Source organism: Lycorma delicatula, chromosome 10 (genome assembly GCF_047948215.1).
Source record: "Lycorma delicatula isolate Av1 chromosome 10, ASM4794821v1, whole genome shotgun sequence".
Classification (NCBI taxonomy): Eukaryota; Metazoa; Arthropoda; class Insecta; order Hemiptera; family Fulgoridae; genus Lycorma; species Lycorma delicatula.
Genome location: NC_134464.1, coordinates 34,950,444 through 34,965,911, shown reverse-complemented (window position 1 = coordinate 34,965,911; position 15,468 = coordinate 34,950,444). Strand labels below are relative to the sequence as shown.

Here is a 15,468-nt window from a genome sequence, read left to right as displayed (position 1 = left end):
TCTCTCAAAATTTTCTCAGCATTTTTTCATTTTGCATTCTTCTTTTAATCTACCTGTATATATTCAGATCTGTATAACACATTCCATCTATAGCAACTGATAAATAATTCAATAGGGATTCTCTTTCTATCAGCAATCCTTTCACCTTTACAAAAAAAGTCATTTTTCCAATAAATGTTTTGCTTCTTACCTATTTACTTCTTTGTAAATATTTTACTGCTGTACACATAGTGAGATTAGTCCAGAGTAAAAGTAAATAAATTTTATTTATAAAATAAAAAATAAACTAGTTTTATTTTTAATTTTGTTTAAACGGGGAAAAACAAAACCAATGTCATTAACCATTATAATACTGTTAGTATATATAAAAATTAAAAAAAGGTTAATTTTGATTTTTTCTCCTGATTAAATATGTTATTTATGCCAGATTTTTATGGTTTATAAAAAAGGTTTTTATTATAATTTTGAAAATTAAATTTTAATTCACTGTTTATAACTAAACAGTGTAATTTATTATGCTGATTACAAAGTGAGAAATTATCTAACTAATAGTTTAAACAAATAAAAATGTTTTTATTATAATTTATTTGCTTAAATTATCATATTTTTCAATAAAAATAAAAAGTATTTAATTTTACTTTTTTATAAATTAGATCTATTGGTGTATAGAAAGGCTGGATGTATGGGTGTACAGAGGGACTTGGTTTATCATTGGCTAAGTAAGAATCTCAATTTTTCTTTTCATGATGAAGATTTAGTAAATATATAACAATACTTTTTGAATGTTTGTTGCTTACATACAACTACTTCCAATGCACATAGTTAAAAAATAACTAAATCTACTTCATGGTAAGAACAAAAGGTATTCTATAGAGAATGGAATAACACTGTATTCGTAAACAATTTTCTGATATATGATCACAGAAAAAAATTCTTGCTTTAAATATATTTAATTAAAATTAATCTTGTAACAATAAACAAGAATGTTAGATTATAATTAAACAATTTTTTTAATTATCTAACAACATAACAGTTCTTATTGTTCAGCATAACACAAAAATACACATAGAAATGGTAACGTTAAAAAATAAACAATACGTAATTAACAAATAATATTAATAACAATTATAATGATTTTTTGATAAATCTAAAATTATTCTAATTAATAACCAACAATAAAAAGGAACATTTATTATTTTTTGGTAACTTAAATATTCATTTTTCCCTTTAAAAAGGAAATTTTCTCAAATTAAAAAAAAATTACAATAAACAAAAAGAAAAATTCAACTGTCCGAAATGGCAAAGTCCATAGGAAAGGGGAAATAAAATCTAACCACCCAAATTATTTTATTTTTTGGCTAAAGTTAATATCAGTTCTGTTTATGGTTGGATGAAATACCACAAACTGTTCTATTTTTCGTCCATTTTCAGTCTTGCTTTTTCTGTTTCAAATCACCATTTGTACCGGCTGTTGTTTCCAATTTTCTTCGTAACTGCCAATCGATTACCATTCTTCCCATTAACATGAAGAAGAACACCTAAAGAAAAAAGAATTTTATCAATCAACTATTTATCTCCTTGAGATGGATAAAACTGCCCATGAAATAAAACTGAATTACATGAAAAAAAAAATTATTATAAAAACTAAAATTTACAGTAAAAACAGTTTAGTAAAGATACATATAATTCCTATTAAAATAATAATTTGATTACGTGATGTCTTAAACTATTTTTTCTCTTAAAAACGGAAAGTAATTCAAAAAAAAAAAATTAATTCTGAAATTAATCATTCATTTAAAAAGAAGTGCCAACTATGTAACAGCAGTAATTTAATAGTACAAATTAGTAACATTCCTGAAGCTTACCATACGTTAAGTATTTTGGCAAAGAACAATTAAAATGACTTTCAATTATCTATCAATACTAAATTTAAATAATAAATGCTTTTGGTATCACCTGATGTATACTTTCAAGGTGGGTCAAAGTTATAATTTAAACAATTAAATTTTGTTTTTATTTTAATTATGACTGTAGGCATTCTTCTGCATGTATTTTACCAAGGAAGATTGATAGGTAGTTAAAAATATGCTAAACCCTTAATGGGAATTGATTCAAAACCAACCAATCTAGTCATTAGCCAGAGTTCTAACCACTACAGAAGTTATGTGACAGTCAAAATTTTAACAAAATTTTTCATTAATACTGAAATTAAATAAAACCTTTTATGCATAATAATTATTTAAATAAATTCAGACTCATAAGATGCATTTTTTAAACCTTTTCAAAAAAGGAAAAGATTCCTTATTCAATCCATGCATATATAAATATTTTTGGGTTAAAGTTAATTGATTTATTTCTAATCCTTTTATTATTTTTATTTACATTTAATATTTCACACTAATCTGTTTCTTCAGAATGGTTTTTTTTAATAAAAATAATTAAAACTTGCTGCTATTGCAATTTACTGCAGATTTGAGTTACAGATTTGAATCCTGATCAGGTGTAGCATTTTTGATATGCTACAAAATTTCCATTTATATTCCCATGTACTATCTTTAAATTTAAGTGGTGAATTAACCATAAAAATAATTACTGATAAATAAAGTTCAGTCACTCCAAGCAATAAAGAAACAACTTAAAAAAGAAAGAGAAAAATAAAAAAGGAAACTATCAGGCTCAAAATTTCAAATAATGAGATAAAATTAATCTCCAACAAAAACCTGTATCTAAAAATTGAAAAATTCTGAGACACTATGAAAAAACGGAGAATCAGTGTTTATAATTATATCTTTAGAATTGAATAAAATAGAAGCAGCCAACCCCAAAAAAAGTAACTGATCCAACGCCGTAATCCAATCCAACTCTTTTCAAATTACCCAAGTGAGTAATTTGAAAAAATGGGAAAATTTTTAAACGATTTTAAAATAAATGTACTATTTTCCTAAGCCAATCTATGTTTTCGAATTTCTACTGTAGTATAATTCTATTGTATTAATTATATTTTCATTGCTGTTTTATATTCTAAGTATTTTTCCAAGAATAAATACTTAATTTTTTTTTTTTATGATTAATAATTAATTTATCACAGATACTGTGAAGCTTGTACATGGGAATATGGAAATGGAATTCTGTAGAAAATAAAAAATGCCATGCTGCCTGACTGGGATTTGAACCAGGATCTCCAAGTGAAAGGTCGAAATGCTACTACTCTGTTATGAAGATCAGTGAAGTGATATTATTGATTTCTAATACTGATGTTTTGTACATCTGAAAATATGATTTTATTGTTCCTAATAAGAAGTATTTGTTTGATGGATGTATTTATATGCTTGTATATGTTCCTGAAAATGCTCCAAATGAAGTATAAATTTTGCAGCCTGAAGGTTTATTAAGGATATTCATAATGTCTTTAGAATATCCTATTATCTATAAACTAAACTAAAAATTCTGAGAATTTCTCAAACATATCCCATAAGTATATTCTAAGACAATGGAAAAACATTTTTATATTCCTAGGATATATCCTCATAATATGGGAAATATTTGAGGATATTCTGCATATTCAGCTAGAACATTCATCAGTTGCTATCCTCAGAATATTCTGTGTGGGTAAAGTGCGTGTCATAGATTTTATCTTTTTTTACTTAAAAAAAAACACACACAAATATAAAACAATCATAAATATTATATATATTACACACCAGTGCTGGAGCAATCCTTTCAAATTTATCATTCACCATATAATGAGAATACACAGCCATCATCATTAATAATAGTAATACAATATTTGCACCCTGTTTTACAGCATCTATAAAAAAAGTACAAAACCATAAAATCACTTAACATACCTCTATAAACACATAATTATAACATGCTTGAAATGTACATAATTATAAATTTGACTAATTAAAGGTAAAAATTACAGTAGTTTTACTAAAGTAAGTAGTATTAAAATTATTATAATTTTTTCTTCAAATTATTAAATGTACATTTTTTTTAAACAGAACCTTTCCGAGATAATTATGCAGTTCCTTCTCTTATAAAGTTATTAATGGCATTCTATTGAAGGAAGAACTGTATAATTGATAATTAGCTCCAAAAGATCGTCTCGAAAAACCAGCTTTTTTTAATTTGCAAGTGATTTATAATAATAATAATTTTAAAGTGCAATCACTTTTTTTTCACCGTGGTGTTCAATAAATTATTAAAAAAAAAAACTACATACTAATACTCCTTAATTAATATTTAATTTATTATTTATATAAAAATATAATTGAACATCAGATTTTAATGTGCATACATGGAAGAATTTCTAACTATTTGGTTTTAGAACTTGAGAAGGAATGATAAATAAGGAAAAAAAATCAAGCTTTGTAGCTTGATTTAATCTGATAAGTACTTGTTGGATAATCCTACAGGTAAATTTTTCATCCATCTGAGCTCTGTGGAAATTTGTAAGGGAATAAGAATTAGGCACAAGAGGGATAATGAAGTAGTAAGAAAAATTGGAAGAAAAAGGATTATTATTATTCGAGTATTACTTCTGTATTGTTTAACATCTTGCCTAGGACAATTTATTAACCCTTAACTAACTAAAATTCCATCCAAGGTTTAAGAAATATGAATGACAACTGAAATGTAATGCACACTGAAGATAATGGGAGAATAAATACCGCATAAAATATCAGGTGCTGCCATCTTGTGGTTTTCTTCCCCTAATTTAACATACCAAAACTTGTCGACCCATGCCCTTAAAAACACTACCCTCATTATCTGACAATCACCACTGTTATAGAATCGAGTTGTTGTCTAAAAGCTATTTACAGTGATGAAATTCTAGTACTGTGAGTAGGTGAGCAATAAAATCTTGTGCATCAGAAGCTGGTAAAGCAAATATTGAGGATGAACCTCGCAGTGGTCAATCAATTCCTGTGACTAATGAGAAATGACAAAAGGAGATGTTTCTACTACTTTTGATGTTTCTAAAACAAGTTAGGAGACATGTTTGACATCCTCAGAGCCGATAATTTTGAAATATGATAATGGTCAGCGAGACATCACATGCAACAAGCTCTTGTGATGTCAAAATTTAAACCTATTCCACATCTTCGGTACTCTACAGATTTTAATGCTCAGTGATTTTCGTTCCTTTTTGGATTTAAAGAGTGGTATTAAACATATTTATTTTACCATGAATGATGTACTGAAGGATACAGTGAGGTTGTGGATCAGGGGACGATCACCAGCATTCTTTATTGATGAGATGAGAAAATTGGTTCATCATTGGGTGAAATGTATAGCTGTAAATTATGATTATGTGGAAAAATAATGTAAGTTTTTGAGGCAAATTAAAAGTACTTATATGACACATTAATTTCATTTGACTATCTCTTTTCATTTATGGGTTATGAGTAACTGTACATTATATTTTAGCCATCCCTCGTAATTTTGCAAAGTTCTACTAAAATCTATTATATTATTCCTGAACAAACAAATAAGATAAAAAAATAAAATGACTAAATTGTAAAATTTCTACAACGTAAAAAATACATTTAAACAAATTAAAACTGTCTGAAAGTTGATAGGTCACCCATTATTTCATTTAATTAAATACCGCATAACAATGTTTAGTTCTTTATTTCCACACATTGTTTTCTTATTTTTTAGTTCAATTTATTATCATTTGTTTAGTTTAATTTATTTTTAATTTTTGGGCAGTAATTTTTTTTTTGTAATTAACTTACTAATTACATTTTAATCAAAATATCAGAGGATTAAAAATCACAGGAAATAGACTTTTAAACAACTTTTGCAGGACAAATATTTAAGATTTCAAATGGTTGTTTATCCTGTTCTAATGCAAAACACTTAATAGAGTTTAATCATGAAGAATTTAATGGATCAAGAATTAAAGGAAAAAAATAAAAATTGAAAAACACTTAAGTTATTATTACTAATGTAGATTGCTTTAAGAACACTCTATCAAGAGATCATCATTTCTTTCTATTATGAGATAAAAGATGTTAATTTTTCTGTAACTGTTGTAATTATAACAGAAAGCTTATTTTTATCAAAAGACAAAAACTATGTTACTTACTTATTGGTATAAATGCCATAGCTAATCCACAGACTATTTCAAGGCTTCCAATAACTCTTCTGTACCATTTAGCTGGAACTTTAAAATCTAACATTTCTGTGAGAGGAAATACTTTGGCATACTTAACGTATTCTTTTCTCTGTAATCATAATTGAAGCACTAAAATATTAAAAATATAATAAAAATAATAAGATATCTAGTAAGTGAGGTTCACAATAATTAAATTTATTAATTATTTGTCAATTAATTAATCATCCAATAATATCACTCAGATATTAACTGCTAACTTCTAAATTATCAAATAGAAAATGATTACTAATATTCTGCATCTACCATAACGTGGAAATTAATCTGAACGCAGATGTTATTTAATAAAAATTAACTTAATTTAAAAAAGATCATATCTGTACAATTTGTGAATATCTACTAATTAATATCTCCTCCTTTATTCTTAATCACTTCATATATACGATTTGGCATCAATTCAACAAGTGTACTAAATATTTTTTTGATTCCTTCATCACAGAACCACACCAATATTATTGTTTGTGGTACAGTTAATTTCTAGTTGTTTTTGACTATTGCCCAAAAATTTTCAATTTAGTTTACGTTTGGGCAGTTACCTGGCCATGGGAGCATTTTAATGTCCATTCTTAAAAAACGCTTTCCACTTTTTTTGGCAATTTGGCATGGTGCCAAATCTTGTTGGAACATTTTTTTGCCTTGTGGAAATTTGTTTTGAAGTTGTGTCACAACCTTTTCCTTCAGAATCTTGATATATCCATTACTTTTCAACATACCTTCTACTGGAAGTAATGAACAAGGACCTTCAAGAGGGAAACAACCCCAAAACCTTTTTTGCCAGTTATGTTAATACAAACCGGTGATTTATTTTCATTTGATGCTTTTCTTAAGCATTACTTAATAAAAGGGTTAACATCAGGGACAAGGGTTCCACATATTGAACCCTTATCTCTGAACATAAAAATGAGATTATTGGAAAACAACATTTTTTCAGCCATCTTTGGTCCAGTTAGCAATTGCTTTGGCCCACAACAGCCTTTTATTGCACATTGCTGGTGTTAAACTAGTAATAATAATAATACTTTTTAACTGGTCAACGAGAATTCTGTCCAGCTGCAAGAGGTTAGTGTCTAACAGTAGTCATTTGTAAACCTGTTCAACTGGCTGCTAATTCTTGATTTAAATCCACATTAGATAATTTTGGATCAAGTTCACTTTTTCTCACTATTAACCAATCCCTTGTTTTTCTTCTACTGTAAACGTTATGGTCACGGCACTACTGATGATGCTTCTTGTAAAGTAACAGGGCAGCTCCATCTTTATTAGGGTGAAATGAGTTGTTGGTGACTCTGGATTTAAGACTACCTGGAAGCTATTTCTTTTTGGCGTGTTGCACCTCGAGTCTTCAGTCAGTAGTTTGATTATCAGCTGATGCCCCACATTTTTTTGCTATAACTAACCTAATCTAAAATGATGAACAGTAAAAGAAAACACAAACATTTGCCTTTCTTTTGAAGTGAAAAGGAACCAGATTTTTTAAAATATTTTAAAATTGCATTCATTGTTCCTAGTCAATCACCACTGCTCAGAGAAACAATTTTTGAAAATTTTCTTGGAGTTATGTCCATTATTATATATTCAAGACATAAAAAAAATTATTTTGTAAAAAGAAATGAAATAAACTTTCCAAAACACTATTTATAACATGAAAATTGCTAAATAATCAAATAACAATAATCTCACATTACTTAAATTTAAAGAATGTGTGGGATTAAGCAGTGTAGCCACAACATAGAAATAAAGAAAAAATTCCCTGTGTAGATTAATTTGCTCGCTACTGTATACCTTTCACAGTGGTTATATTCTTTGGATTACCTCACACAGTAAAAACGCCTAGTAAGCTTGGCAGAGGATGCTTATTAGTTTTAAATATGGCTATATCATCCATGAAAGTGAATTGTGACTCATGTCAGGTGAGTGACTCATCCTGTTGTCATTGAAATTTACGATGCAATCGCTGAGTTAGGTAATCACAACACAGAAGTAAGTTTTTGCTGCATCCCTAGCCACGTGGATTCTAGGTAACAAAAGAGCAGATTATGCTGCCAAAGAAGCGTGTATTCAACCTCCTTTCACCACCTGAGTTACTACCTTTGATTTTATTAATCGTGTAAAACAATCACTGAGAGCAAGGTGGCGAAGTGACTGGGCGACTACCGTCGATAATAAACTCCGACGGATTAAAGATTCAGTGTTGCCATGGGGCTCTTCTTGCAGAAAGTCTCGTCATGAGGAAGTGGTCCTCTGCCAGTTACGAATAGGACATACAAGGATCACACACGAATACCTAATGTCAGAAGAAGTCCCACCTCTATGCACACGCTGCAACTGCCGCATGACTGTGCACCACATTCTCGTGGACTGCATATGTTATGCGGCATTCCATTGTAAGTTTAATCTACCTAGAAACATCCGTGATATCTTGTACAATAATAACGAAATGTTGGACCGGATGTTTCTGTTTTTGCATACTACCAGGTTACTTCAAAAAAGTAATATTATCATATATATTTTTATGCTAGATGAGTTATTGATAATTTTTAACCTTTACTTTCAATTTTGATTTTTTTGGTTCTATGTCTTTAATTTTATCATCTGAGAAGGGAGCCTTTTGCACAACCCATCGGAATTAGGTAAGTTTTGTATAGTTTCTTTATTCGATTATTTTAACTTTTATATTTTAAAGACTTCATCTGCAGTATTAGTTTTGAATTTTATTTCACCTTCTTGACTCTTGCTTTAATAAATTTTTATTATATGATTAAAATTAATTTTAAGCCTTATAAGTTTTATTATTTTGGAATTATTTTATCCTTTTATTAATACAATTTCGGGCGATGATAACGCCCAGGCGTTTTTCACCCACAAAAAAAAAGTCAGGTAATTACAACCATTATAGTAACTAATATGCATGCTATTGTAGAAATGGAAAAATAATCCCCATTCTTACTACATAGTTGAAAACTTTACCTTTTAAACAGTTTTTTTTGAAACTAGAAAGAACAACTAAAATTTTGATGTAATTCAATCCCTTTCACAATACAGTACCTTGCATTTAATTTCTTTTTCAAAAGTTTAATGGAATAAAATCCCCCTTCTATACAAACAACCAGATCAAATTCTGTTTTAATATTCGTTAACTATTCTTGAGATGTAACATACATTTATGAATATATATATTATATATTTTAAAAACAAATATTTAAATCCATCAGATAGAGTTCAAATAAAAGATAAGAACACTCACCTACCTTAGTGCATTCAGAGTATTACTCCATCATCAGCAGACAAATTTTATAAATTACACACAATTATAAATTAAAATATATAGTTAAAATGTAAAAAAAATAAATAAAAAATAATGAATCATTCATTATCTTACCATGGTAGATATAAGAAATTTTAACTATGACACTAATTTATACATACTAAAGATTTTTTATTTTATCTATATATTTTAATTTATAATTGTGTATAATTATCAAATTTATTTGTTGATGATGGAGTAATACTCTGAAAGCACTGCAGATAGGTGAGGGTTCTTACCTTTTTTTAACTGTATCTGATAGATTTAAACATTTGTTTTTAAAATAATTTATTTAATAAAGTGATATATAATGTTTCAAAAAAAATATATATATATATATTTTAATAAGAAAGAGATTTTGTACTCATAACATCTCATAATTTTGCAAAATAAAAAAAAATTTGGGGTATGTTATTTTTTAACTGGTAACAACAGTCATTTTTACTTATTGCAACAACCAAAAATGTAATATATGCATAGAGAACTTTATTTCAGACAGAAATACTGTTGAAAATTTTATTAGAGATTGCATCGAGGTAAAGGACAAAGCAATGGTAATTACTTTTTCCAAATGAAAAATTGTACTTTTTATTTTAACAAACAAATTAAACAACTCTTACTTCAGGAAATATTTTTACAAAAAAAAAAAAGTGTAATATCTTATCAAATTTTATATAGTTTTTTTTTTTTTTTTATTAATTGTAGTATCTATTTTATCATTATTGTAATAACAAACACAACTAAAATGACATTTATTATGTACTATACTACTTCTCATGTGGTTTTTTCTAATATTCAAAATACAGTCAAAATGAAAATATAGATATTAATTTGAATAGAATGTTAATTACTGTGTATGCAATCTGAACTTTTAATAAAAATTATTAAAAAATGTATTATTTTATGATTTTTAATAATTAAAATAAAATTATAAACAGGATTATACAACCAGTTGTTACAGGAGGAATAAAATAAATAAAAATTAACTTTTTTTTTAATTTTCATGTATGGACTCCCTCATTAAAAATTGTAATTTATAAAAATTTTTCTTTTAGCTTTTTACTGTATCAACTTAAATTGAAACTTTTTTAATACCATTTCACATACAAAATGTTATCTGGGCAGTTTTGAACCGTTACCATTTAAAAAAGAAATACAACTTTTTTAATTAATTTTTTTTTGTTTAAATAACAAATATTTTGTCACTTCCTGCATTTAAAAACATTTTTTCATTATCATTGTTCTTAGTACAAGCTGAATTTTTGATAATTTTTTTCAGTTTTTACTAGTTAAATAAACCATTACAAAACATTTTTTATTTCTATTTTTGTTAAAAAATATTTAAAGTAATAAGTATAATAATAATAATAATGCAACCCCCAACATTGGAAGTGAATGGTGAAATTTTAAGTTCTTTGCAAATCTCAGAAAATATCATAACTGCTAGCTTTTATTTTGACTTTTTAATTTTATAAATTCTATTTTTCTTAATCTTAAAAAACTATCATGTGTATGGTAAAATTTATGAAAAAAAGATTACCTTACATGATTAATTATAAGTGAAAAGAATTTAAAAAAAAAAAATTAATTTAGCCAATGATATTAATATTAATATTTTTTTAAAGATATTAATGTAAGTTTTGCACTAAAAAAGCACAATAATATAAAGAGATATAAGGGACTGAGAATCATATTTTAAATGAGAAAAGTTGCCAAGCCAACTGATGTTTTAAATCTAATGTGACAGCTGCATGGAGATTAGTCACTATAAATTTAAATAAATACTATTGTTATTATTACTATTACAATTATTATTATTTTATTATCATCATATTCATTCATTACATTGTATAAATTAAAAAAATAAATAATTTTTTCAACTGAGATATTAAATAAAATATTAACAGTAAAAGTAATAACACTTATATCAATTGAATTTTGTGAACCGATTTACTGTTATATAACTTTAAAATTATCAAAGCCAAATTCCATGGCAGGGGGTAGAGTCTCTAACTACCATCCGAAGGTTCTGGATTTGAGTCCTGGTCAATCATGGGATTTTTTTCATATGCTATAAAAAAAATCATTTCATTATCATCTGTCAGCAGCTGTTACAGAGTGCCAGCAAGAATAAAAACAGATTATACAGGAGTTAACTACTGTTAGGTTTTCAAAATAATTTTAAATATTCAATATATCTTTTCATTATTCAAAAGGAACAGAATGTAGATATTGTGTAAAAAAAATTATTAAAAAGATTCTAAAAAAATATAAATAGTAAAGTATAAAAATAATGTTGTAAATAAAAATAAACCATAAAAAGTTATAATAAATAGGGATGTGAAAATAAGTTTAATTAAATTAAATATAAATTTTAAAAATGACATAAGAAACAATAAAAATAAAAACAAACCTAAAAATATTCAATAAATAAAATTGTGAGCAAAATTGGAACACTAGAAAATCTCGAAATAAACATATTTTTATTAATTTAAAAATAAACTTTCAAAAAACAGGTCAAGATAAAAACTTAATACATAATTACTAATTTTAGCATTTAAAATTTGTATATTTCTTATTTCTTAGAATCATTACTTTTTTTTATCTTCCCATAAAATTCTAGATGCTTGAAAGGATTTCAATTTATGTTTAATTAAACAATGAAAAAATGAAATAAATAATGCTATCATTTATAAATCTAAATTTATAATGCTATCATTTAATTTACTTATTTCTTCACAATAGGCAAGCATCAATTTCAGTGACTTTTTTATTATTATTTACTTTTTAAAAAGTTAAATGAAATATATTTAGTACCTTATAAGAATTACAACATTATATTATAAAAATGAGACGTCTAAAAGGGAACTTTCTATGATTATAATGACTTTTGATTATTTGATAATTTTTTATACAAAAATATCCTGTTATTTTTATTGAACATAAATTTAATCAATATATCGAAGAAACACAAAATATATTGTATGAAACCCACATGTAAATCATAATTATTATATAATCATGAAATTGAAAAATGAAAAACACTTAAAAATAAATCATAAAAGTAACAATATTTACAGGACAAATAAAAAAAAACCAATTGAAAAAATATCCTACAAGTAAAACCTAACTTTTTCAATATTCTGTAAATTTTGAGTTTTAGGTATCTAGACCAAACTTATAAAAAATATTAAAACTACTCGAATTTAATGTGCTGACTTCAAAAAGTAAAGATTCTAAAATTAATTTTAAAAGATTTTTTTTCATTTTGAGCAGTCTTTCTGAGCATTTTATTTTTTATAAAAGCTTTTTAGAGTTTCAGTTTGTTCTTAATTAAAGTTTGGATGGTCCTAAAAGTGATACCACTATTTAAAACTGCATTTACAAAAAGCAGAGGCGAGTTCTTTATAAAAATAAAAAAAGGAATGCAGAAAAACTGTGAAACAAATCCACTGCTGGGCTTGAACAAGGTTTTCTGAAATGTAATAGATATGAATTTCTTTTTACCATAAATGTTCTGATAAATTTTCTTTAATTTTAACATGAAAATACTCTGTATATCAGAATGAAATCAGCTATATATATATATATATATGAGTAATGTTGATAAAACTGACAACTTCAACACGGATGATATTTTTAGTTTAAAAATCTTCTATTTAATTTGTAAGAAAGAAACTACAGCAGGACTATTAAATTTCTCTACAAAATAAAATTGGCCTATTTGGGGAAAAACCATGGACATACGGATTTCTTACTTGAAATAATTAAAAATACAGTAGTTAATATTATTAAATAAAAGCAACAATGACTTAAATCCTGTTTCAGTGAATTAGAGAAATAAAAATTGGTAGCGAGTACAAGAATAGTTATTTTTTATATACATGTAACTTTGTTAATTCAAAATATCCATTTATTCAATATTGGTCTGCACTTATTAAACAGTATATAAAAATTTAATATTTCATACTTTTTATTATTTTTAAGTTAAATTTTTTCAAAACTATAATTAAAAAACTGTAGAATGGGTACAAGAATAATATTTAGCAGACATTTTCTTGTTATTTAAGTCTATCCATATAAATTTAAATAAAAAATATGTGTATTAAATTCTTCTTTAAATTTTTATTGTTAGAAATTAAATTTATTGTTTGTTAGTACAAACTTAAAAAAAGTACATGCTATAATATTATTTATTTATACAGAAACAGAAGGCTGATATCAAAATGACAGTAACTGATGAATGATAATGAATTTTGTAGAGGGTAAAAACTTTCATCCTGATCGGGAATCAGACTCAGAACCTCTGGATGAAAGGCAGAAACATTAATCATCCTAGTAAGAACATTGGCATAATATTTATATAATAAATGTGGAAAAAATCTTTTGTAACATTCTAAGTATACATATTATCAAGTTTATTTAAACATTTTGTCAGGAATAAAAATATTTTATTTATGTAAACTATTGAAACATCATTTACACAGCATGTGAATTGCATAAATTTGGGTAAATTCTTTTAATTAACTGACGGTTATAAAATTTAATGAACACTTGTGAGCTTATGAAAGGATATTTGTTCCACCACATCACATATGAATGGTCCATATATATATTAGTACAACTAAAACGTGTGGATATTTATCAGTAATTATTTTGATTTATAGATGCAGTACATCAAAGAAATATTTTTTTTTTATATTTCAATGAGTGTTCTACAAAGTAAGCTGTATAAAAAAATGTATATATATATTTTTTTACAATCATTTTACTTAAATTAAATAAACAATTTTCTTCATTTCTTTATTACAAATACTGAAATACCTGTTACTTTTTTTACTGAAGAATTTGAAAAAAAATATGAATTTTTTTACAACTGAAATTATTTTTCCTTTTTAGGAAAAAAGGAAAAAACAAAACCTAGCTTATCATGTATAATTGTTTACTATACATTTATATGATATGAAACCCTGAAAGAATAATTTAGATTTTAAATATACTCATCCATAAAAAAAAAATTAACGGTGAAAATTTGTTTAAAAAGATATGTAAATTTTAAATTTTCAGTTGGATCTACTACCTTATCATAAGTATTAATACTTGCAAAAAGTATAATCTCAACAATAAATTTATTGCTAACTTATTTTTAAACAGGAGACAAAATGAAATAGAAATGTGCAAAGTATGTCTCAACTTTTAAAGAGTGATGCCAAGAAGGCATTATGCCAAAGGCTTCAAGAACAGTACAAAATAGAAGTCTAAGGAACCACATACAATATTATTCATAACCTATAAAAATATTGTATTATATAATTTCATTAATCTTTTTAGTTAAAACTTATTAGGGTAGGGATTGGGCATTGGTGTTAGCGCTAAATTTTAATGTAATTAAACAAAACGGTAATTTAATATTTTTAAATCATGTATATCATACAACAGTTTCTGTAATTAACTGTATTTATGCAGCAATTAAATTATCTCAATGTAATTTGTGTGAGAATTATTAACACTATGTTTACGTACAAACATGATTTCGTACACTGTGCATATCAAAGGTTGATAGTTAAACTAGGTTGTGTATTTCCGTACACCGTTCACTGTGGAGGCATAACGATTTTTCGTAATACCCCCACCACTAAACTAAGATAGTTTGAAGACGCGAACTGAATAACAACATACCAGATCTTTATGTAAGTCTTTGCTCACAATTGATGTTAACTTCATAGTACCTACAAATATGAAAAAAATACCCAATAACACTGATAAACTTTTTAACACAACCGATCCCATGTTGACACGACCGGTGGTTTTTACGGCTACTGTCGTAGCGGGGGCGGGGTTCGTTTTCTGATGTTTGCGCGCGCGTCAAACCACATATCTGCGCATGCTTACTTGTCACTTGATTATACATTTTTACGTAGACACGTTGATTACAGTGGGAGTGAAGTATTGACCAGTCCCTTTAAACCCTTTCTTTCAA

General features: G+C 26.2%; 1 protein-coding gene across 1 annotated transcript; it reads right to left on the bottom strand.

Annotated features, from left to right (window-relative positions):
* Positions 1-499: 499 nt before the first annotated feature.
* Positions 500-15,324, bottom strand: LOC142331354 (putative acetylcholine receptor chaperone). The gene is made up of 4 exons (XM_075377202.1): positions 15,168-15,324; positions 6,098-6,236; positions 3,702-3,808; positions 500-1,538 (listed from the first exon to the last, which is right to left on the bottom strand). The coding sequence occupies exons 1-4, from the start codon at positions 15,276-15,278 to the stop codon at positions 1,428-1,430; spliced, it is 468 nt and encodes a 155-aa protein (XP_075233317.1). The 5' UTR covers positions 15,279-15,324; the 3' UTR covers positions 500-1,427.
* Between the last annotated feature and the right edge of the window lie 144 nt (positions 15,325-15,468).